Raw genomic sequence first — 27,511 nt, forward strand, 5'->3', positions numbered from 1 at the left:
CCTCTCCGTCTCGACTTCCATGTTCATCTTAAGTTTCACCGAGAGAGAGAGAGAGGCTTAGGACTTTGATGTATTTGTTGATTGCGTTCCTGTCTGTGATATGAAAAGGTTATTGTCTGAACTATCTGCAGTACCACTCACAGTGATGACTCGAAAATTATTGGAATCTGTAGATTTAGCTATCACTGATAGATAAGGGTGGAGGCCTGCTTAAAAGAAGGTCTACCGAATCCCAAAAGTTAATTATGGTTAAAAGAACTTCTCGTAATCCAGTTGTATACGTGGGTTACTAGTCCTTCCTAGGACTCTATTATTACAATTCATGATGCCATATTTGCACTCGTTGTCATTAGGTTTATGCTATTGTTCCTTCATTTACTGTACTCAAGACATAAGACGATCAGCGAAAAGATAAATGACCGTGAGTTCGAATTTGAGAATTGGCTTAAATCACTTGAAATTTTACAAAAACGTAATTTTAAAAATTGCTCACCACCTCAGCATTCTTTCGTAAATTATGAAAGAATGTAACAAGTTTATTCGATTGGTCAGGAAGGAAAAAATATGCTTAAAAGAAATTATATTATTATTTCTGATCTTCTATTCAGGTATGAGCAAACAAGTTTGCACTTGAAGTATGTTCACGACTAGGCTGCTTATATTCAGATGCCGTAGAACTGACATCAAATTGCCTCAGTGTCCTACAATTCACAGCCGCCCTCCGCCCACCCTCGCACTTTCGGATGCGTATATTATCATGTATTATGGCAGTTTGAGAGCTAATGTGAAGTCCACAGTTTATATAGAGTTAGCTTAGTGATGAAGATATTTCACGTAAAAGTTTTGTTTGCTCACGCTTAGATAAAAGGATTGAAACAACAATATATGGCTCTGCTTTTTAAATGGACCATTGATAATATTGCAATACTGTATTAGAATTTTGAATTTCCAAAAATGTCTAAATGTTTATTTTTATTCAATAGGTGTCGCTGGTTTGTGCGCTTATAGTTACTTTTATTTAACTGGACAGGAAATTTGGTATGCGATCTTGTAGATGCATTTGTTTGTGTACATATGCTGTTAAATGTGAATTTTTTTTTTCTTGAGTAAAGAAAGTAGTAAAATATTCTCTAGAAAAATAAAGATTTGAAACTATGTCTGCTGTAGAAGTGGAACGTACTGTTATTGTAAGTGTTAGTTATATGTCTTGATGACACTGAAAGTATCAAATTAATTTTCTTTTCGTGCTTAATTTGTGTTTAATATAGTAATTTTAATGTTAAGCACACTTTTTTAACACTTGTGATCACATACTCTCCAACGTATATATATATATATTATATAATATACATGTATACCCCTTTGATACAGTTCTTGCAAGTTTCGAAAGAGGGGGGGGGGAATAGGACTGTCACACCCTCTTTCAGCCAAGAATATTTTGATATCGAAAAATACAATGAATATGCCAAATCAATCATTTGCTGCCACGTGGGATCCAGTTTTAAACACCATAGCAGTTAAATGAATACATGGAACCTCCATGGAGGACCTAGAACTAAGTGAGGCAGGCCAGAAAGGTATTTTTTGTTGTATGTCAACTGTACCTGAGAAAGTTTATTGAAGTATATGAAATTATATTGCAATTATAAAATAATACTTTCATTTTATAAAATTATAAAATGAAAGTATATTGCAGAATTTTATGAACTCATTTAATGGAACGCAGTTAGTGTCATCATAGTTGTCTGAAAGATATTTATCAGTTAAGTATAATTCAGAAACCAGAATATAATTTCTTGTAAGCGTATTTTTTCCTTTCTGATGATAAGTAAATCCAAAGTCTCTGAAGCTACTGTTTGTGAAATAAAGGTTGGAATTTTTCTGTTTAGTAGTGGAAAGATATATTGCAAAAAAACAAAAACAATTGAAACATATATTTATTTAAGATTATTAAAATTCTAGGCAATGACTTATGCATCCAGTGTTTTGATCTAAGCTGCACAGTTCACAATAACTGAAATGTTCCCACCCCCCACCCACAATGAATTATTGCTAGGATGGTAGACTTAATCATTTGTTTTATATGTATATTACAAAAAAACTTCTGAACTGCTGTGCAGTTGTCAAGTCATGTAAACAATTTCTGCACATGCGCACACACACACACACAGCTGTCAGAAATAAAAAAATAAATTAGAGGGAGTATTGTCGATGACCTTAATGCGTGTAATGCTGTGAGCTAAGCAAAGATATCAAAGGATATCTGCATGTGTTTCATCTTTAATCCTTTACTCCGTGTGTGTGTGTGTGTGTGTGTGTGTGTGTGTGTGAATGCATGCATGCATGCATATATGATTACATATGTACACACATATGGGAAGAAGAATGCCAAGTATAAAAAATTTAAATGAAATGAAATTTTTCTAGAAAACAGATTTTAATATTATACAGAGAAATTTTGCATTATCTCGAATTCTAGGGGAAAATGACTCAATTTATAGTAATGGAAGAATAACAAAATCTTGAATCCTTTAATAGTGAGAATGAAAATACACAAAAAAAAGATAGAACCAAACAATATTTTAGAAAAGAAGACTGCTGAGTAAGTAAAACATACAAAATTCTAAACATGTTTGGAATGTGATTCTTGAATAGGTTCATTGTTGCCAGTATGTGCTTCCAGCTTTAAAATATTAACGTATATGGAAGAAAATGTTAAGGGGGGGGGGGACACCTCCAGGAAGAGTTAGCAAGCTAATCCGATAGTGTATGTACCCAATGTCTTGCTTATTAGGTACACTAATGCAATAGCACCTCATTTTGTCTTAAACAGTCTGACCTCATAGGATGTGGTCTCCTCATGGCATTGGGTACTCCAGGAATACCAGTGTGCAAACTGGATTCTATTCTCTCCATTTAACTGTGTGCCATGTGTGTGTGTGTGTGTGTATACTCCCAATGATCTTAATATGAAGGTTGAACTGTCAGTTATGAACATTTCAACAGGATGATCAGAAATTCTGGTGGATATATGCACTGTTTGCCTGAAATGCAATATATTTTTTCTGCTTCCTCATCCAGTCAAAGGTGTGCATATTAATACTGCCAAGGAGGATAGCTTTGCTATGAGGAAGTTGCATTAGGAGGTTAGGTTAGAACGTTAAAATGTTCAGTAGTTTGTTGAGCTTGAGGCAGCAAATGAATTGTATAGATTAAGATAAAAATTTAATGTAGGGAAGATTAAAAATTGCCTTATGTTAACCAACCTTTGACATGTGATTTCAGAGTAGATATAAGTAGATTGCAAATTTATCAACTTTCAGTTATCAGTAATTTAAAAAAAATTTCATAAATACCGGATTTCTGGTAACTCACTGGTAATTTCATGCATTTTCTTAAAATACTGAAAAATATTCAGTATAAGAAATAAAAAATTTTATAAATTAAATATTAATAAAAAATTAAAATTTTATTTTGGGGGAGACCACACTCCTACCAGGCGCGTCCCCTGGGTGGCGGATGGGGGAAACCCAAATGGGTTGCTCTGAATAAAGAATAAAGAGCCGTGGACCAAAGGATGTAGCAGAGGCATGGCAAGCTGGCTACATTATTATGCCAGTAACTTTCATGAGCAGGAGAAAGTCTACAAACCGAGATAGTGTTACTGCGTACGGGACAACCGACGCGCCTACTCAAAGACCACATAGAGTAGGTGAGAAATCAGCAATGTGGTCAGCCAAGGATGTGAAACATGTAGCCACCCTCAACATAAGATCATTATACCAACCTGGAAAATTACAGTTAGTCCAGGAAAATTTAAAAAGACTGAAATGGAGTATTTTAGGTTTATCAGAGACACATTGGTGCAGAGATGGATTCATGGATTTACCAGAAGGAAGACTGTACTTCTCAGGAAGAAAAGATAACATACATAGAGAAGGAGTTGAATTACTAAATGAAAAGAAACTTACACACTCAGTAATTGAAATAAACCCAGTGTCTCCTAGAATAATAACAGCCAAACTTCAAGCAAAAGAAAAAGGTCAAACAATTAAAATAATCCAAATATATGCACCAGACAGTAACCATTCAGAAGAAGAAATAGAAAATTTCTATGAAGAACTACAACAGGAAATAGATAATCCCAAAAATAGAGAACTCATGATAGTGATGGGAGATTTTAATGCTAAAATAGGACAGTTCACAGCAGACAAAAAAGATGTGATGGGGAAATTTGGATACAGAGAGCTTAACGACAGAGGAGAACAATTACTCTACTTCTGTAAAGCAAACGATCTAATGATTACAAACGCATTGTTCTATCAACCCCCTAATAATAAATATACATGGACATCTCCAGATGGTAATATAAAGAACTGCATAGACTATATCATCATAAACAAACAATGGAAAAGATCAGTAAATAATGTACGAACATTAAGAAGTTTTGATTTTGACACTGACCATGAAATATTAACTGCCAAAGTAAAGATAAAATTCAACAGGAAAAATAATATCAGAAAAGAAGAAATCATCAACCTATCAAAACTAAAAGATAGCTTAAGCAGAAGTTAGAACAGATGTGCTTGAAATTAAAACCCTCCATCTTACAGAACAGCGGAAAATACTGGGAAGAAGGAAAAGAAACAGTGTTATCAATCGCAAAAGACACTCTAGGTTCCAAACCCAAAATAAACAAACAGTGGATAACCCAAGAAATCATAGTTACCATAGAAGAGAAAAGATAAAATTAAATAAAATGATAAATAACAAGATGACTGAAACCGGGAATATTGAACATATAAGAAAAATCTGGTCAAACCATTTTAAGACTATCTTCCACCAAGGAAACAAAACTACAATGCCAACAATAGAAGAAAATAATGATCACCCAAAAATTTTACAAGAAGTTAGATACGCAATAAAACAGATGAAAAACAATGAAGCACCAGGCATTGATACTATCCCTACTGAACTGTGGCCATATGGAGGCAGTATATCAATAGAATATTTAACAACCCTATTCAATAAGATACTACAAACAGGAGAGATCCCAGATGACTGGAAAACTGGAAAGATCATCCCAATATACAAGAAAGGAGACAAAAGAGACTGCAGAAATTACAGACCAATCAATTTACTCTCTCACACCTATAAAATATTCATAAGAATTATACAAAATAGATTAAAAAACACCTACGAAGAAATGATAGGCATAGAACAAGCTGGTTTCCGAGGAAACTATTCAACAATAGACCAAATTTTCACATTGCACCAACTAGCAGAGCTCAGCTGGGAAGACCATAAAGAACTATATTGTTGTTTTGTGGACTTTAAACAAGCTTTCGATAACATCAACAGAGAAATCCTTCTTAAAATTCTACTAGAAAAAGCAATAGACAAATATATAATACAGTTTCTGATAAAATATTACTCTAAGACAAATGCAATAATTAAAAAGGACACACTCGCAACAGAACCCATAGAGATCCAAAAAGGAGTAATGCAAGGATGCCCATTATCTCCATGCCTATTCAACATATATATCTAGAAGAAGTTGTAAAGAAAGCAATAGACAATGAGCCTGGAATCAATGTCGGTGGTTTAAACATAAATAATATCAAATATGCAGATGATCTCGTCCTTCTTGCAAGAACCCCAGATGAACTACAAAAGCTGATCAACAAGCTAAACGAAACCTGTAAAGCATATGACATGACAATAAATATACAAAAGACAAAAGTGATGAAAATAGGGAGGAACAAAACTACCATCTCAGCCACCCTAAACGGAGAACAAATAGAACAAGTAGACAACTTCATATACCTTGGATCAAAACTAACAGAAACAATAGATGAACTCAAAACAATCAAACACAGAATAGCGATAGGATGGACCACCATGGGAAAATTACAGAAAATCTGGAAAACAAACAAGATATCTAAACAAGCCAAAATCAAATTATATGAAGCAATAATTATACCAACAGTCATCTATGGAGCAGAAGCGTGGACAGTTAAAAAAAAAAGAGGAGAAAAAACTGCTGGCATTTGAAATGAAATGCTTAAGAAAAATAAATACAACAAGTTGGATAGAAAAGAAAACAAACATCACAGTCAGACAAGAACTATTGTATAAAAAGACAATAATAGAAAAAATTAGAAAACAACAACTGAGATGGTTTGGACACACTGTACGCATGGATGCAGACAGACTTCCTAACATCCTAATCAGTACTTTTCCAAAGGAAAAAAGAAGACCTGGAAGACCAAGAATTACCTGGCTGAAATTAATAAAGAACATCTCAGGATGCAGAACATATAAGGAACTTTTTCGAACAGCAAGGAATATAGAAGACTGGAAGATCCTGCTCAAGAGAAGACTCAACCCGTCTTAGACGGAAGAGAAGAAGAAGAAAATTTTATTGAACATAAAACATGACAAAAACTCATTTATTTTCAAATATATATTTATTTGAAAATAAATTAGTTTTTGTCATGTTTTATGTTCAATATATATATATATAAAAATCATAAACTAAATTTTTGTTTCAAATATAAATAATCTTTAAAGATAAGGAAAACACACATATATAACTCAACTTAAAAACTGTTTTATTTATTTGATGCTTTTTTTTTTTAATGAGCATATAGAAAATATAACTTATCAAGGCTGTGGCTCACTAAATGCGACCTAAATTTGTACAGATTAATTAGTAGTTGAAAAAGCTCTCCCATATTCAACATTTGTTAGTAGACTGGTCATTTTGCAATCAAAAGCCATTTTTAAATATTTTTCACTTATTTTTTCTTGAAAATACATCATTTCCTTTCTAACAATTTGTTAGGTGTTAGTATAGTACTTAAAAACTTAAAACTGTTTCAACTTAAAAACTGTTTTATTTATTTGATGCTTTTTTTTTTTAATGAGCATATAGAAAATATAACTTATCAAGGCTGTGGCTCACTAAATGCGACCTAAATTTGTACAGATTAATTAGTAGTTGAAAAAGCTCTCCCATATTCAACATTTGTTAGTAGACTGGTCATTTTGCAATCAAAAGCCATTTTTAAATATTTTTCACTTATTTTTTCTTGAAAATACATCATTTCCTTTCTAACAATTTGTTAGGTGTTAGTATAGTATTCAGGCTACATCAGTGTTTAAATCATCAATTGAAGTGTTTCCTTTATTGATAATTCAGCTAAAGGAACTTAATCTGAAGATGACTTAATCACATCTTCAAATATAGAATTGCTAACATTCAGTTTGAATGCCTTTTCAATCAAAGGCATTCTACTAAGTATGATTATCTTCCTTATTGCCTATTGTATATTTGTATATACGAGATTTGGCTATTAAATAACGAGACTGGTTGCAAAAATGTGGTTTATTATTACAATTGTACAACTTAATTGTTATCCCTTTCAACATACTCTCCTCCTCTATCTATACACTGTTGCATACGAATTTTCCCATTGTTGGAAGCAGTGCTGCAAGTCATCAGGTATTATCTGCTTCAGTAGCGTGCTGCTGTTTTCTCCTTTACCTCATCCACTGACTGAAAATGGGCGACCTTCAATATGGATTTCAACTTTGGAAAAAGGTAAAAGTCTCATGGAGCTAAGTCCGGCGAGTAAGGTGGATGGTCCATATCAGCCAGATACTGCTTTACAGACAGTGCACTATGGGCTGGAGTGTTGTCCTGATGGAGAATCCAAGTGTTGTTCTTCCACAGATCGGGTCTTTATCCTCACTCGTTCTCTCAGCTTGGCCAGAACCTCAAGGTAATAATGTTGGTTCACTGTCTGACCCTCTGGTACCCATTCAACCATTACCATGCCATTGATATTAAAAAAAAAAAAAAACTATCAGCATTGCCTTCAGTTTTCACCTGCTCATTCTTGCTTTTTTCATTCTCGGTCACATGAAGTTTTCCAGTGCATCGATTGTTTCTGGATCGTACTGGAAAATCCACGTCTCATCACATGCGATGATCTTCTCCTGCAAGTCCAGCTCTGCTGTCAGCCGTTCCATGATGTCAGTGCAAATTTGTTTCCAGATGTCTTTCTGCTCCTGACACAAGTTTTTCGGAACCATTTAAGTGCAGACTTTGTTCATGTTCAATTGCTCATGCAAAATTTGTCATACAGTGTCCTTATCAATGTGCACCATGTCTGCTATCATCTGAATGTTTAACTGGCAATCGTTGCAGACAATTTCATTAATTTTTGCAACATTTTGTTTGGTTGCTGCCGTGATAGGGCAACCCAGTCGTTCATCATCTTCAATTTTTTGATCTTCAGCAAAGCGTTTGTGCCATTCAAACATTCACGCACGTGACATTACATTATCACCATACACCTCCTGCAACAGTTTCAACCTTGGTCAGCAATGTCTTCAATTTCACAAGGAATTTGAGATTAATGTGCTGCTTGAGTTTAACGTTAGACATTATCCTGGCAAAGCGACTTCGCATGTGTTTCTTTTATAACTGCCTACAGACTAACGATGAGCGACAGCGAACAATGCTCATCTCAACTGCTTCTAGAACCTTCAAGGTCATTCACGGCACAAGGGCATCCCACTGCTACTAATAGCAACACGTCGAATATTGCATATTATATTTAGTGCATATATTTACTAAATGGAAACCCATCCCATGTTGTCATGCATGCTACTCTAGCAGAAAAATTCATCAATTATTTTGTTAAAATGTCATTTTTGATCAGGAATTCAAATCAGTCTTAACATCAGCAATTTCAGTTGAAGATGCTGTATTGTCTTTTTTTTTTCATCATTTTAGTAAGTTAATTTTGAGGTGGCTTTTAAGATGGTTATGTAAGCTGCTAGTACTTCAACTACTTTTTTTTTAAAATCATTATTTATGCAGATCTACAGCTTCAGTATATTTTAAATATCACAGTGAATTTTTACCCATCCATACAAAAATCCTTTTCAATGCTTCCTGTTATCAAACTCTTGAAATATTCCATTAACTGATTATATAAGTCCATTATCAGATGAGTGTCACTGTAGTGGTTTCAAGACACTAAAAGTGGTGGTCTTACAAGGAACTAAGAAAGTTAATGTGTACAAAAACTAAATACCGTTTTGAAGGAATTAGGAGTTTTGCTGAACAAACTGACAGAACTAAAAAAGTTGATTTTTGTCATCATTTTTATAAAATATTATTCATCCAGGCAGGGCCGTCGCCAGATTAGATCACTTCGTGAGGCAAGCAATTAAATATTGCCCCTGATGGATTAGAAGACAAAAATATAAGAAAATCTCAAATTGCTATTTTGTTTTTATTACAAGAGAAACATTAATGCAAAACAATTACATAATAATATTAATTAAATGTTTGCTCTATGGAGATATCGCACAATAAAACTGTTTATAAATTCTTCTAAATTTAAATAATAAACTATGTCTGCCTATATCGATATAGTTGCTAGACCAACCAATCTTTCTTGGGTCATTGCTATTTGCAAATAATTTTTAATCAGTTTAAGCTTGGAAAAACTTCTTTCCGCACTTGCTACACTAATAGGAATTGTTAGCATAGCGACACCGCTTACCGCAATATGGCTGAACGAGCGCCCTTATTAAGTGGCGTCGTGAGGCAGGCTGCCTCTATACTACACCCTGTTGACGGTACTGCATCCAGGTTAATTTTCATATGTAACATTTTGAATTTTATTACTCGCATATGTAGTGTAATGCAGTAGTATAAAGCACATTCATTAACACGTTTGCTGCCAACTACGAGTATACTTGTAGTTGGTATATGAGCCTCACAAGCCAACTACGAATATACTCATATGTCGATTACCGTCGGCAATGAGATTACTCGTACTGACCTTGAAGAAGAAATTGCTTGGCGTGTGGTAACAAACTATGCCTGAGGAGCGTGGCAGCGAACGTGTTAATTCATATTCATTTGCCTCCTTGAACCTGAAGGCACCAGTTGGACCACCGACTTTGTCCCTGTTACTTTGACCTATCAACATTGTTAATAAATATTGTTTGATATCACTGTGCTACTGTTATGCTTTTTTTGGGAGGGGAAAGGGGGTTCAGTATACTAGGTGGGGCCATTCAGACCTCCCATTTTTGTCCTGACAGTTTCCTTTACAAGTATCATTTGATAGATAGTAAATGAGCAAGTCATTCATTGCCATCTGTTTTTAAAACTGCAAATACATCATGATGAATTAAGTATGTGTTGTATATTCAAAAACATAACTGAAGTATACTTTTGCTGTTGAGGAATCTGTGATATAATCATGAGTTACTGTGTATAATATGAGGAAATAGTTTTGAAAGAAAAAAAAAATCTATAACTGAAGTAGTTACCTTTTTGTATTAATTTTTTCTTGATACATTGCAAATAATTATAAATATTTCATTATGCTTTCTTTCCAGTTATTTAGTTAGCAAATTACCTGGCATAGAAAATAAGCATTCACATTTTTTATACTTTTTTTTCCCCCCCAGCCTACAGACAATTTGAGATCACTTAAACTACAAGGACATGTTGGTTTTGATAGTCTGCCTGAACAATTGGTTAGTAAATCTGTGCAACAAGGATTTACTTTCAATGTTCTATCTATTGGTAAGTTAATATAAATAAGCAATATAATATCAGTTAAGATATGTAATTATGAAATTAAAAATTTAGAAAAACGGAGGAAGGTTGTTGCAATGCTGTTAGGAATCACAATACTGAAGTCTGTCACTTGATCATTATCTTCTCTGTTCAGATTTTCGATCGTTAAAACAATAAAAATGTTGATACGTTTGGATAGAACAAAACTTGGTTGTGAACTGGTTGATATATAATCTCTCAGTGAAGAAAAATCTTATGCAGTCTTAATATGTTCACTTGATGGAATAAATTAGAAAAGTCTAATTCATTGGCATAATTATCAGTAATTATTTCAATTTCCTTGTTAGAGAAAAGTGAAATATATGTAGAAATATAAACTATAATTTAAAAGATTACATATTTTTAGCTCTTAATTTAGTGAATAGGTGAATAAGTGAATTTTTTTTAATAATTTTTCCAGAGGAGATTTTTTTTTGAAAAAACTAAGGACTTATCCTAACAACCCCTGAGTAACTAATGCACCATCAGAAGATACTGATTAACCAATAACCAATCAGCCAACCGGCCTGGTTGGCTGATTGGTTAGCGTATCCACTCTCCAGCTAAGGGGCTGTAGGTAAAAAACATTCTCCCAAGATAGACTGGGTCACCATGGATGAAGTAGACCCAGCCCTCCTGCAATGGGAAAGGCCTTCACCCTGTAGTAGGTGAAAAGACATGCTGATCATCATAAAAATTAGTTTGTTATTAAAATTTATTTAATTTACATTACTGTGACTGAAACTTGGAGTACAGTTTGGTTAGAGAAGTGGGGGGGGGTAACTTTTTTTTGTAATTTTTCCAAAGGAGATTTTTTTTTGAAAAAATTAAGGACTTATCCTAAATGATATCTGGAAATCATTGATTAGATCACTTAACATAGCTAATTATCTCCAAACAGTGCTATGCATTCCTTACCTCAATATTTCCTTGCTTCAATTGTTAAAAGTATAATGGTTTGTCTATTTTTTTTTTCTTTTAATGATAATTTGCATTGTTTTCTTTATATGTATTTATCCTGAAGAAACTGTCTCTCAAGAAATTAGTCTGTTTCCTAATGTTTTGTTATATTTTGTTAATAACCAATTAAAACCCAATTTCTTATAACTACTAGTGGCCATAAAGTTTATTTTATCAACAAGAGTGATTAGCCACATCAAACTTGCAATATGCAGGATGGTGTTCATATTTTTGTTCATAAAATATGTTCAAACCAGTTTTAACTTGTGGATCTGAGAATTGGATTAGAAATAGTTGATTGGAAACTAGAGATTTTGTTGTGAAGAAGGGAATGAATGGCATCAATGGAAAAATCATACTAAAAATGAAAATATTATTGTTCATGAATGCATGAAAATCTGTGTGGTCACTTAAACGGAATGGGAGAAGAAAAATGAGGAAACGGATGATTGATGGAATTGAAGAAAACTGCATTGTTCCACCAAGATCTTGGTGGATGTATTGCAGGTCAATCTGTGAGTCTTGAATACCTGGTCAATGACAGATCAATTTTGAAGAAAATTGTCAGGAGGCTGGAATAATGCCAACAGTTGTTTTATAGTAACTGTCATATCTTATATATCCTTTGTGTCAGAAAATGATCAGAAATATCATAATCCAATAACATATAGAAGTATATATAGAAATGAAATAGGAGTTTTGAAATACCTGGATTTTTCTCTCCTGTTTTTAATTTTGTTGCTAAAAAAATGTATATTTCTTTAGCTAGTTTCACTTGAGTCTAAGAAATAAAACCAAACAATGAAATTAGAACTTGCTTTCATCAGCAAAGTTTTCTTTCTTTCCTAGCAAAGAAAATTATTTAATTCTGCAAATAAGCCAGTAACTGATTGTTATAGTGAGAATTGTTTACACTTCAAGAATCTGTTTATATTATTATTACAATTTTTATTATTAACATCTGACCTCCATGAAGTCAGAGACTCATTGTGGGAGGCATACACAAATCATCCAACCATGCCTTAAACTGATTCAGTGTGTCTACATTCATAAGACACTCAGGCAATGCATTCCACTCACCAACGACTCTCCATGTAAAGAACCTTCTCCTCACTCCTCTGCTCACACCCTCGTGAAAAATCTCTTCCATGTCAACCTGAAAAACAACCCCTGACTAGCTTATGTCACTCACTCCCCCTCCAATTTATGTTCTCTCAACCTGTTCTCGTTCTCCACATTCCAAAGATCACTGCCCACCTTTGTGAATCTTCTCTGGACTCTTTCTAACATATCCTCATCACTATGAAAACCCAGACCAAATCTGTACAAAATAATTCATATGAGGCTTGATCAAGGCCTTATACGATGGCATCATTACATCTTTATTTTTGCATGTCAGGATCCTCTGCATCATTGTGACTGGTAACCATATCTGTATGCAGTAATCCATATGAGATCTGATCGAGGTTTTATACAATGGCATCATAACCTCTTTATTTCTACACATTGAGGTCCTCCAAGTTATTGCCATTATCTGATGTGACGTCTTCACAACCTGTGCAGCATGACCCCTGAATTTCAGACCCTTGTCAACCATTACTTTCAGATCTCCCATTTCTGCTATCTCCTTTAAAGTTTCTCCACTAAGTGTATACTACTTTGCATCTTATCATTGCTTACCAAATTTCAAAACCTTACACTTTGCAACATTGAATGGACTGTTCCACTTACCTGCCCTTCATGCAATATATTCAAGTCTAACTCTGCTTGACTTCACTTTGCTTTCCCCAATTTTGCATCATCTGCAAACAGCTGCATATCATTAGTTAAACCCATCCCAATATCATTAAAATTCAAATTGAACTCTCTTCCAAGCCAACCTGATAACAACCCCTGACTAGCTTATATGTCTCAATTATACTCCTCCTGTTAACAAGGCTTTGCAATTTACATCCACATTCCAAAGACCACTGACCACCTTTTGTGTAACTTCTCTGGACCCTTTCTAACATATCCTCATCACCATGACAACTCGGTGACCAAATCTGTACACAATAATTCATATGAGGCCTGATCAAGGCCTTCTAAATGACGCCATAACATCTTTATTTTTGCATGTCAGGGTCCCCCACATCATTGTCATTATCACAATGTGATGTCTTCACAACTTGTGCAATGTGGTCCCTGAATTTCAACTCCTTGTCTGCCACCACCACCACCCCCAGATCTCTCTTCTCCTCTATCTCCTTTAAAGTTTCCTCACCAAGTTTATACTTTGCATCCCACCATTTCTTACCAAATTTCAAAACCTTGCCCTTGGCAACATTGAACTGACAGTTTCACTTACTTGCCCATTCATGCAATCTATTCAAGTCCTCCTGTAAGGCCATAACATCTTCTTGAATCTGCATTGCTCTCTCCTCAATTTTGCATCCTCTGCAAACAGCTGCATATCACCAGTTACACTCATCCCAATATACAAATTAAACAACAATGGTCCCAAAACTGACCCCTGTGGCACACCACTAGTGACTTTCCTCTTTCAGGATACTGCACCCACATATACAACCTTCTGGTACCTATCTGACAGCCAGTCACCAATCCAAATCAGAAATCTCTTATCCAATCCCATCTGTTTCAATTTATGTAACAGCTTCTCGTGTCGCTGTCTATTAAAAGCTTTGCAAAATCTAAGTATACCGCTGCATATGCATCTCCCTTGTCCAACACATTTGTCACCTTTGTTATAGTATATAAGTAAGTTAGTAAAACATTATCTCCCTTTAAAGACACCATAGATTACTGCTGTTATCAAACCAATTTCTGTATCCTGTTTCTCACCAATCTCTCTCTAGTACCTTGACCACAACTCCAGATATATATATATATACAGTCATACCCTGACTTATGTGAATTCGGAGTTATGCGGTTTCTTATATGTACGTATTCCGGTCACGCCTCGCCACTAGTTGTATCTTTCCGGCGCTGGCCGAATTCGCCAGTGTCGCACGTGCTGTGAACAAGCACTGATGTGTTTCGTACAGTCTCCATTCATACACGATTTTTATAGTCTACAAACCTTGCGATGGTTTAATGTTATGTTCTCGATAAAAATTTTATCACATAAAAAATAATAATAATGTCGCCCAAAAGAAGCAAGTCCGATTCTTCTACAACTAGCAAGAAAAGAAAAACATTCAAAGTGTACTACACATGCTGTTCGTTTGCAAGTCTGAATGAAGCTATGAGACAAAATGAGCAACTGTCTGTTTAAAGAGTTTTGGAAACTCCGATATCGGAGACACCCTTCAGTAGCGAAGAGACCAAAACCTCAGATCCAGTTTTACCAGAAAAGCACATGACAATTGCAAAATTAACAGAAGGTCTCAGCTTAATTAAGAAAGGTTTACAGATTTTGGAGGACATAGATTCTAACGAGGAACGAATTGTAGCCACAAGGCAAGGAATAAAAAAAATCACTGACTTGCTATGAAGAAATTTTGCGTGACAAGAAAAAGACATTATGCTGTCAGATGGATCTATTAGATTTTATAAAACCATCGACATCGAAATAACTTTCTTTTTTTATGTATGAAAACCTACAATTATGATTATATATTTCTTAAAAAATATAGGTGTTTTTGTAAACCTTTGGTCCCAATTGTACGTTTGTATATATAAATGACATGCAAAATTATACCCCAAGTTACACGAATTCGACTTGTGCGCTTTTCGTTGGTCCCACCTTCTGCGTAACTTCGGGGTATCACTGTATATATATATATATATATATATATATATATCATCATCATCAAATTCCTGATACATACTTTCAAGGGGTGTACAGGATATGATAGTACTACATGAAAAATTTACATTATTACTAACTTCCTATCTACAATTTTCCTCCAAATCAGTCTGTTAAATGTCAAGACTCCAATATTATCAGGTCTTATATTTCTGTCTTCTATCAATCCACCTATATCTTTGGTCTTCCTCTGGGTCTTTTTCCTGCCAACCGGAGAACACTTGTTTTGCTAATCTTTCCTCTCTCTCATTGTGTTTAAATGACCATACCATCTGAGATTAGCTCTGCTAATGCATTCCTGGATGCTGACAATGTCAAGTTCTTTCCTAATATCCTCGTTTTTAATATGATATTGCCATTGATACCATCTGTTTGTGCCCCTAAGCTTTCTAAGGACTCTCATATCTGCAGTCTCTAGTCTTTGGTCAAGTGTTTTACTTCTAACCCAGCTCTCAAATCCACAAGTTAAAATTGGTTTAAACACTGGCTTGTATACAGCTAATTTAGTGTTTTGGCTAATTTTTCTCTGATTCCATATAAATTTATTCAATTGACTTTCTACCATACCAGCTTTGCTCATTCTGTTGTCTATTTCCATATTTAATTTACCATCTTCACTAAAAATCATGCCTAAGTAACTGAAATGTTTTACTTGTTCCACAGGTTTTCCCATTCACAACACAGTTGACCTTTTCAATGCTTCTGCCTATTTTCATTGTCTTTTTATTGCTGACCTTCATACCATATCTATTACAACAGTTATTCAATTTAATCAGGGAATCTTGCAGACTTATAGCAGATTTATTTAGAAGTATAACATCGTCCACATAAAGCAAAAAGCTGACATTAACACTTCCAATTTTGATATCAGGTTTAATATCACTTTCCTTCATAATGTGATCCATATAGATAATGTACATCCTTGTCTGACACCAGATTTAACATTAAACCATTTTGCTGTACTTCCTTCAATTATAAATGCTGACTTACACTACTCAAATAAAGACTAAGTATTCCTTGATATAATGCCCCATTAACACCGTATAACTGTAGCATTTAGAAGAGCTTCTCTCTCTCTCTCTTGGCACCTTGTCATATGGCTTTTACAGATCTACAAAACTTAAATCTTTGTTATATTCCCATGATTTCTCAACTATCTGTCATAAAGTGAAAATCTGATCCTGACAGCCTCAATTTTTCCTGAATCCAGTTTCTTCACGTAGCTTTTTTTCCACAATTCTTCTCAACCGTTTCTCAGGTATACTTGCATATATCTTACTAGGAACACTCAGTAATGAAATGCCTCCGTAATTCTTGGATTCAGTTTTATTTCTTTTTTATATATTGGTACTATGAGAGCTCTACCTCCAATCATCTGGAATTCGTTCCTCTGTCCAGGCCTTCTGAACTATGCAGTGCAGCCACTGTACAACTTTTACACCTCTATACTTGAGCATTCTGGTCGAAGATGGCTTTTTATACTTCAAGTATGGATATGCATTCCTGACTGCATGCCTGGTCAGTGTTTTTTACCACTGTGCTATCACTGCTTGTTTCATTTAGCAATTTCTCAAAGTAATTACTCCATACTTCAAGGATATCTCTTTCTCCCGTTTTCATGTCACCTTTATCATCTCTAACTCCTTTTACAGTACTCTTTCCTCCATTTCTAAGCTTCTTCAACAACCTCCAAAATATTTTGCCACTTTCTTGATATTTATTTTCTATGTTCCTGTCAAAGTCCTCCCATGACTTTTGTTTAGCTAGTTTTACACAATGTTTAGCTTCCTTACATTTCTCTCTGTATTCTTTAAGAGCACAAGCTCAATTATTTGCCAGGAATTTTTGATATGCTTTCTTCTTTTCCTTCACTGCCTCTAACATCTTGTGTCCACCATGGAGTTCTGATTTTTCTATCTTTGCACACAACCTCACCACATGTCTCTCTGGCTGAATCAGCCAGTGTTTTCTTTAGGGTTTGCCACTGAATCTCCAAAGTTTGGTTCCTGTTCTCAGACTCTTTCATTTTTTCTTGAATAATATTTGTGTATTTTAGTCTACAGTTCTCATCTGAGAGCTGCTCAACTTTTATTCTCTTTAAAACTTTCTTACATGTTTACTTCTTTTGAATATGAAATTCAATTTTATCCTGCTCAAGACTAAATGGTGATCACTTCCAATTTCAAATCCTCTGTACACTCTGGTGTCCTGTACTACCAGTGGGAAAACATCACTATCAACAATAACATAGTCAATGAGACTTTCTTATTCCTTGCCTCTTCTCTCCATGTGAATTTGTGCACATTTTTATGTTGTAACATTGTGTTAGTAATAACCAGTCCATATCCTGAGTAGAAATCCAACAGGTATTTGCCATTGTTATTAGCTTTGCTGTTTTCTTCAAATTTTCCAAAAATATTTTTGTATGTCTGATAATCATTTCTTACTCTGCTATTTAGATCCCCAACAAGGACCAACTTTTCTTTTTCATCGTGTCAGTTGCTTTCTCTAAAGCCTCAAAAAATTACTCCACTTCTACCTTAGTAGAACCTTCTGTGGGACTGTGGGCACAAATAAGTCTCATTGTTCAGTTCCCCATTCTCATATTTGCCTACGTCACTGTACTTGAGACTGCCTGCCATTCGAGAAGATTAGACTCGTATTTATTGTTGAATACTATGGCTACTCCTTTTCCTTGATTGTCATTGCTTGAATATAACATTTTGTATTTATTGCTCAGAAAGATCTCACCAGTTTTTGTCTTTTGGGGTGCTTTATGGTCAAAACTATATAACCGAGAGGTGACCTCCACATAGCCTTCAAAGGAATGCAGAGAACCGACTAAGGCTTCTGACCTAATATCCAATCCTCACCTTCTCGTGGTGCACCCCTGTTAGGTATCTACCTGGATACTGAACGGACGAAGATGGGCTGGCAATTTGGGATTTAGCCGACCAAATTGTATTATTGGCTTAGAGCAAAATTTCAAATGATGGCACAACATGACAGAATATATAAGGATTGGTTTATAATTGGTATATAGCTACATTGTTACCATTACCTTTATGCAATAAACAATTTTACCCTCTTTCTATTCTCTTGGAACATGTGCTACTTGTGAGACTCTTATTAAACAGTCATGCCAACGCTACTGCCAATTTCCTGGAACATTCCCTTAAGACACATGGCAATATTTCATCAAATCTTATCACCTTGTTGACAAAGTTTATTTTCTTATATAACTCCTGCTCACTTACAATTAAGCCATCCTTTCCTGTGTCCTCAATACTTGAGTTTCATCATGATTTTACCCTGATGAGGATAAAACACCCTTATAAATTGTTCACTGAATACTTCGATGTCTTCTGCAGCAGTTACCATTCTACTCTTTTTCATCCATTAATGTCATCTTCCCATAATCATTCTTCTTTGATAATTCTAATTTGCTAATTTCTCTCATACTGCATTTTGTTGTCCTTACTGAGTCACTATCCTGGCTTGCTCTTTATACTCTTCTGTAACTGATTACCATTATTCCAGGTTTCACGTATAATCTTCATTCATCCATTTTACACTTGCCTTATTCAGCCTTTTGGCCTTTAGAATATATTCACATATTAATGTTATCTATTTCTTTGTGAGCGTCTGCATGGTTAGCCGAGTGGTTACGTGCTCTGCAACCATATGCCTGGGAAAGGAGTGCGTTCCTGCGTTCGATTCTTGTCGCTGACGTGAGGAGCTAAGGATCTTTCTCTGACATAGCCAAGTTAGCCGATTTTGGGCATGGACTGAAGGTCTCCCCCCCCCCCCAGTTTATCTTGGGTTTTTCCTCCCGCAAAGCAGGCAAACCAGTCTTAAGAGCACAATGCCTCACAGACAATTACCCATGGATAAGAAGAATTTCTTTGCGAGTTCTACATTATAATTTGCCTTGGTTATTATACCTCCTTTTCCATCTAGCAAGACAATTCATCCACAGTTATTCCTTCTTTTGTTAGCCACATAATGAAAAACTTTCTTAGGATTGTCCCTTGATTGTAGTGCTAGCCACCTCTCATATTCTAATTTTCCCTTCCTGACTATACTAGTGACCTTTCTTGCTTGAACTTTGGATTCCCCATGCAGCTGTTCACCTCTCATTCTATACCTATACTTTTTCCATAACCTTTTTTTTTTTAGCCTCTCCCCCCCCCCCCCCCCCCCCCCGATCAATACCGCATGGTCACTTTCACCAAGTGGAGACAAATGACATTTCAGTCGCCATCAAATCCTTGGATGCTATAATCAAATCCAAAACTCTTGATCCTCATGTTCCCTCCAACCCATGCTGTTTAAGAAGGCATTTGTCCTTCAAGAATTCCAAAAATCGAGTTTCCTTAATACCACAGGCTACTTCCTCTGTCCAATCTATATTTCCATAATTGAAATAACCTTAATAAACACCCACTTTCCACTCACCAATACAATTTGTCTGAAAATTTCCTGACCTATAGCAACATCTATCCGTGAAGGATGCATCTCATCAGCTACCATAAACAGTACATCTCCACCCGTTTCTACTCCCCTATCCTGCCAGAAAATAGTATGTCCTTCTACTTCTATTCTTGTCAAGACATTATCCTCTGTTAATCATATTTCACTAATACCAATAATTTTAGGAGAGATTGAATCAATCAGTGCTACTAATTCATTCCCTTTATTCCTAATGATCCTGGGATTAATATATAGAATAAGGTACTTCTCAGTCCTCTCTATATATGCCACCTCAGTCATTATTCTTGGCCCCATATGTTATTTTCCATAATCTCCAATGCACTCAGCATTATCTTATCTCCCAAAACATCTTTTCCACATGAGGCTATATTTCCTGCTCTCAACCTTATCAGTTCTAGTGTCCTTGTCCAAACACTTTCCGTTGCTCAGAGAGCAGTAATCTCTCCATCCCTATTCAGATGCATAACGTCTTTTGCATACAGCGTTCTTCTGCCATCAAATGCACTCTGAATATCAACATATTCTAGACTTCTTTTTTCTACACATTCTTGTAATCATATCATTCATTATCACTGCTCTTCTATTTAACTCTGCATTGTCAAAGCAAGGAAGTACACTCACTACCCTGCGCATCACACTTTTCTGCTGCAGTCTCTAACATTGCTCTCTCAAATCCTTTGCCACCCTATTAATGCTGCCTCTCAAGTCGTCCTGTCCATTGTTCCACCAGGAAAGCACTCTTAGAATGTGTTACTCATGCACACCCTGAATCATGGAATCACTATATATTATCCCTGTCATGGTATCATTACTACTTGCACTAGCATCCTTTACTCTCTTTTTTCATACTCTCTCTCGTATTACTTTTGCACTTTCATTCCTTCTCCTTATCATGCTTTCCCTTTCTTCCACACTTTCATGACATCCTCTCATTACCTCTTTTTCTAACATTCTTTCATTTTCTCAACTCCCTGTCATCTCCACTCTCTCTCTCTCCCTTGCTCTCACATTGACTAATTCTCTCTCACACACACCCATTCTTGTTCCTGTCATATCAACTAAACTATTTTCAAAGAGCCCTAATGTTTCTATTCATTGCCCTCAATTCAGTTCTCATACATTCCACTTCCTTTCTGACTACCTCCATTTCTCTTTCCAGACATCGCAGTTGAGACATTATAGGACCAGGAATAAATGGTAGGCTGTTTTCATATGACTGTAGATCCGCAGCAAAAATTTGGCATTTAGCACTAGTGTATTGGATGGATAGATAACTGGAGCAACACTCTGCTTCAGCCTAGTAAACAGAACCGAGACTAGAACTGATTGGCTATTGAGTGTGGCGGCTTCTTTCTTTTCTTTGCAAGCATCAGACTCTTTCCAAACACTTTTTAGCAGCACCTCTGAGGTTGTCCTATATTTTCCATTGTAATCTTAAAAATCCATCTGCCTCTCTTTCTTATCTACCTGATGGTTACTTGAACTAGGGATAGCATGCACTCTAGATACACCCATATCATTTACCGAAGAGCTACTCTCATCCCGTGAAAAACAAATGAGATACAGAAGGCTGTCCAAATGATATCAAGGTACCTTGATAATGCATTCTATCAGAGGATATTACTATCTGTTGTCTTAATCTTTGATAATGGAGGCAACTCTATATAAATTACTGTACTTCTCCAGATTGCAATCCTTCTGCCATTAACAGAACGCTGAACATTGAAAAAGTCTGAGTTTGCACCACTGTTTACATATGAATGAGGAAGGGAAACTTGAGTTAATGGAGAGTCAGCTGATGAAAATCTTCCTTCTCTTGTGATTGGCACTGCCACTTCATTAATATCCTGGACCATCTTTGTTGTGATCAGGTCTATGGGTCTTACCTTCACTTCTTTCTTTATATATTTACTAATTTAGTAGCAAGGAAATCTTTTCCTAGGCCTTCCTCTTTTGTCTTCTTAATGGTGGCAACTCTGCACTAAGTTAAGTTTAAGGGAGATGGTAAATCCCGTATTATTGTACAGCCGAGTACGAAACTCGGATCCCGTATTATTGTACCCGGCTGTACAATAATACATTAAGTTTAAGTTTAAGTTAAGTTTAAGGGATTTATCATCTCCCTTAAACTTAACTTATGTCGCCGGTAAAATAGCCTTTTGGCTTGTTATCTGCACTGTTGTTTTTGTTGTATTCCAAAGGACTAAAAGAAAAGGCCTATGCACCTAGGCAAGGATCATATTCCACCTGAAGATGAGAGTGAATCAATCTAGCACTGGTAAATTCAGTCATGTTATTTGTAACTTGATGTGAAGAACTAGCAGGTGATATGGGAGAGTCTTCAAATGATACCAGGGCACCTGATTTGATAACCTGTTCTGAGTCCCAAGGAATATAACTGGGCGTGGATGGGTCAGATAATCAGGCATTAGTTCCTTATTCTATGCTATCTTCATATCAGTCACCCCCCCCCCCCTTCCTACTGTTGGGTTGTTAGATGCTCAGTAGGAGGGGGTGGTGACTGATATGAACTGGAGTAAATACGACAGTAAGGAGGATTATCAGAATATATCAGCACATTTTCGGTTGTCACTGGTATAGACACCAAGTCTGGTGGTTGTGGTGGTAACTTTTGTTTATGCACTTCACTAAGAGACAAAGCTTGAAAACTTGAAGTCTGCTGAATTACTTCCTCTTGTATAATATCTGAATCACCCTGTTCACCTGTGACTTCTAAACCTTTCACCCTCAAATACTTAGCTGCTTTCAGGAGTATAGGAAGCTGGTCCTTCAGTGTATGTGAAGTTAACAGTTGTTTTCAGATTAGTGTATTTCATGTCACTGAGGATAACAGTAGAATGTTTACAAGAATATTCCATAAATCAGCTTTGAAAGAAAGGACTATATGCAGATAGCACCATTTCGTAAGCCCTTAAACTCAATCCCTCGCACGTTAATGTCACATCTACTAGGACTTTGTTTGAAATTAATTGATAAAAATTGGCTGATATATTGGTCTGGTAATTGCTCCATTTAAAACAAATTTGCTAGTTTTCCATCTTTTAGATTATTATTAAACACCAATCTCACCACAAACTAGTCAACTTACCCAAAGTACTTGAGTATTCAATATCTAATATATATTTATAAAGTATCACTGAAGTATTTTTAGTATAATCAGACAAGCATATCCAATGATTATTTCTTTAGTAATTTTTGTCACACTAATAATAAATTCATTTTGCAAACAATCGCTGTTGATATTTTTAGGCTTATCAAAGCAACTTGTTGAGATTGTTGAAACTAGTTAAGAAATATAAACAACCTGACACTGAATTATCAAATATTGACACTAAATTATCAGATTCATAAACACCCAACCACATTCTTCAAAACCAAGATATGGACTAATTATTACTGTAATATAAACAAGCACAAATTCACATGAAGAGAACACAACAAACAAGGTTGCTGTTGTTAATAGTAATGTTTTTTTCACACTAGTTCAGAATACGTGGAATTTAATAATACTCATAGATAATGAGTATTATATTAGAAGAAAAAATTTGTTGAGCAGCTTTTCAGAGGTGAAATGTTAATTCATACACTGGTATCCAAAACCTAAGGACGAACACTATTTCTGAAGATTACAACCACAAACCAGCTTGTGGCCCTTTGTATAATGGACAATTTTGAGTAAGTGGATGGGTCAGACCCAAAATTTGGGTACACCCAAATTTTTGAATCATATACACTAGCACTAGCACTCAACAGGATAAAAAGCTGTGCTAAGTAAATTGTATTTGAAGGATGTCTTGTAATGTCTCAAAGACAATCTAGATGATTTCACATGGGGGGAGGGGAGAATTATTGGAAAGCTTGAAGGCCACAGAATTTCTGATGTTGCTAGAGTTTGGAATCTCACATAGCATTGTATCCAGGCTCTGGGCAGAGTTTCAAACCAATGGAACATGTTCCAAATATTTGCTGAGATGTCTCTCTCACTCTACCATGGAGTGTGAAGACAGATTTTTGGTTATAACAGCAAAATGTAATCGACACACATTGCAGGTCATTCTACAAGTCGGCTCCGTTCAAGCACAGGTACGTGGATATCTCGACAAACTGTGGCAAGACATCTTGCCACAGTTTGTCCATTGCTCATCATAGAGCACATTTTCAATAGTGTTTTATCCATAAAAATTGGACTAGACACCAATGGGCTAATGTGTTCTTTATGGATGAGTTGTTTTAGTCTTTCCTCCATTTAAAGATTAAGGGAGTGAACAGAATGGCATCAATGGCAGTATCATATTAAAAATGAGGATATTAGGAAAGAACATGATGTTAGCATTCAGGAATGTGTTAGTGGAGCTGATATGAGGTGGTGTGGTCACTTAAACAGAATGACAGTGAACAAATCAAGTTTTTTTTTTTTTTTGTCAGGATGGCAGAAAAAAGATCCAGAGGAAGACCGAAATCTAGTTTAATTTATACAGCAAGAAATTCCTTAAGAAAACTCAAATATAAGATCGAATAACAGATGAATTTGGAGGAAAATTGTTAGTTAGTAATGATGTAACTTAATTTAATACCATCATAATATCCAATAAACTCTCTGGTGGTGTGTGTGTATCATCATCAGCCATTGTCCATCCACTGCTGGATGAAGGCCTTTCCAAGATTACTCCAAAACTGTCTGTCGATGGCTCTCCTTTCCCATGTCACTCCTGCAAATCTGATATCATCAATCCATCATGATTTAGATCGGTGGCATGGTCATTGTTCCTCTCATGGAATCCAATACAATTCTTTTTCATCGTTGATCTTGTCTTCAAGCAATATGCCCAGCTCATTGCTACTTCAGATGTTTCACTCTTCCTATGATGTCAGAGGCTTTGGTTTGATTTCTTATCCATGTATTCCTTTTCTTATCCATGTATTTCTTTTCTTATCCATGTATTCCTTATCACAAGATTGTGATCCAATCTTGTGATACCAAGCATACTTCTTTCCATACTAAATTGTGTTGTTCTTAATTTTTGAATTTTCTCTGCATTCAGTGTCCATGTTTCATAGCCATATATCAGTATAGGAAGAATACATTGGTTAAAAACTTTTCTCTTCAGGCATAATGGTAGTTTGCTTTTGAATGTTGAATGTAATTTTCCAGATGCTTTCCACCCAAGCACCATGTGCCTTTTTAATTTCATCCATGATATTTTATTCCATTGATATCTGTCATCCTAAGTACATGTAATGATCTACTTGTTTAATTTCCTCATTATTGATTTTTCTTATTTCTGGTTAGACATAGCTATTGAACATAACTTGGTTAGCTGTTTTGCTAGCAATTTGGAGTTCATGGATATGAGTCTGTAATTCATGTGCAGTTGAATTAAAGATAACTGTCATCTGCAAAGTGTAAATGGCTTAAATATCTTCCATTTATCTTCTGACCTTTCCCTTCCCAATCGAGAAGTTTGAATATTTCTTCTAGGCACGGCGTGCATAATTTTGGAGATATTGTGTCACCCTGTCTTAAACCTCTGTATTTCCACAGTAGAGATGTTTTCATTGAAATGAATTGCTGCTGTGGCATTGGTGTATGCTGATTTGATGGTCCTGGTGTATGGCTCCTCCACTTGTTGGTTTCGTAATGCTTTAAATATTGCACAAGTTTTAAGTGAATCAAAGACTTTCTCATGGTCAATAAAACCAAGACATAGTGGTAATTGATATTCATTACATTGTTCAATAATCTGCTGTACAACTTGAATATGGTCCATTTTACTAAAGCCCCCTTCAAAAGCCTGCCTGTTCTTTTGGCTGTGCTAGGTCTTGAGTCTAGTCTACTTGTAAATACTTTGTAAACCACTGATAAGTCGGTAGTTCATCAGGTCTTCTACCTCGCCTTTTTTATGTATCAGAATTAGGGTAGCCTTCCATGTTCTAGGTACATAATTTTTCTTCAGGCATGAAGTAAATAGTTTTGCTAAGAGTTTGTAGATTATTTTTCTGCCTGTTTTTAGAAGTTCAACTATGACTCCATCCTCACCTGCAGCTTTCCCATTTTGCAAGCTTTGGATGCTCCACATAACTTCTTCTGGTAGAATCTGTGGTACTTCAGCTGTTTCGTAGTTGTCTTCTTCTTCATTTAATTCATCATCCTGATATAATATTGAGTAAAATTCTTAAACTCTTTTTGCTATAGCATATCTATCTTTAGTGATAGTCCCATCTTGTAGTTTGACTGCAACCATCTGTTTGTTGCTGTTTGGCTTTTTTGAGACTGTGGTTGTTTTCAATTGTTTGTTGTATGAATTTACAATTGAATTTTGTTATTTCTTCTGTGATATGTTTTCTGATCGTTTTGCGCAATTCAGTGTATTCAATTTTATTCTGTAGATTAATTGATTGTTTTGTGTCTTCATTAACTATTTTGTTTCTTCAGAAATTTTGTCTTGTTTCTGTTCTATGTTACTAGCTATTTCAAGTGAGCATTGTAAAAGGTTTTGGGTAATAATGTCATTACTTTTTGAAAGATCAGCTTTGTCATCTATAATAAGATGTTTAAATCTATTATTTAGTTTGTGTTGGAACATATCTTTTTTAATGTTGAGTTTGTGTACATCTATGTTTTTGCTTTGATCTTCGCAACATTTTTCTTCTTTCTCTTTGGCAGTTTATTTGGATTTTACTGCATACCATACGATGGTCACTTCCAATGTTGAAGGTGTTTATAACAGAGCAGTCCTGAAAGATGTTTTTCTTATTGCTGAGGATAGTCAATTTCACTAGTTTTTCCATTTGGACTTTTCCATGTCCACTTTCTTGCGTTTTTTTTTTTTTTTTTCTTGAAAAAAAGAATTGACAAGGTTTCTTTTTCTGCAAATTCTATTAACCTTGCTCTGTTGTCTCTCATGCTATATCCAAAATTTCCCATTGATCTTTCATCTGAATGTTGTATACCAATTCTAGCATTAGTCTCCCATTACAATTCTGAAATTATTATTATTATTACGGGCAACTCCAGGGAGTCCTTAGACTCATTGAGTGAGGCAACAAATCGTGTTCATCACAACTATTCAACATTCATACAGTATCTATCATACCTCGCCTTAAACTCATTCACTGTCACAGCACCCACCACAGACTCTGGCAACCCATTCCACTCATTCACCACTCTAAAAGTAAAGAACCCAGCTCTAACACCCTTACTAACCACACTCTTGCCCTGCTTCAATGGATGTCCCCTAGTCCTCCCACAACCAGCCCTGTTCTCAAAAATATCTTCTGAATTAATTTTATAGAAACCCTTCAGTAATTTGAATGTCTCAATCATACCTCACCTCCTCTGCCTATCAACCAATTTTTGCAACCCACAAATCCTTAACCTGTTCTCATAAGGTTCATTCCACAGATCTGCTATCATCTTGGTCACTCGCCTCTGGATCCTCTCAACCTCCTCCCCATCAAGAAGAAACCTAGGTGACCAAATCTGGGCACAGTGGTCGAGATGGGGTCTTATCAAGGCTCGATACAGAGGAACAATAACATGCTTGTCAACGTATTCTTCAGCAACCAAGTGATTT

The 27,511-nt window shown here is 35.5% G+C and overlaps 1 protein-coding gene across 1 annotated transcript in view; it reads left to right on the plus strand.

Moving 5' to 3' along the window:
• The first annotated feature begins 1,017 nt into the window (after window positions 1–1,017).
• Window positions 1,018–27,511, plus strand: part of Septin2 (septin 2) — a 128,495-nt gene continuing 102,001 nt past the window's right edge. Inside the window, exons 1-2 of the mRNA XM_090395031.1 lie at window positions 1,018–1,187; window positions 10,504–10,621. Coding sequence (XP_090251157.1) covers window positions 1,155–1,187; window positions 10,504–10,621 — 151 coding nt within the window. The 5' untranslated portion in view covers window positions 1,018–1,154. The remainder of the gene's footprint in view (window positions 1,188–10,503; window positions 10,622–27,511) is intronic.

Source organism: Typopeltis vanoorti, chromosome 6 (assembly GCF_054136105.1).
Source record: "Typopeltis vanoorti isolate ZY-2024b chromosome 6, IOZ_Tvanoo_1.0, whole genome shotgun sequence".
NCBI lineage: Eukaryota > Metazoa > Arthropoda > Arachnida > Uropygi > Thelyphonidae > Typopeltis > Typopeltis vanoorti.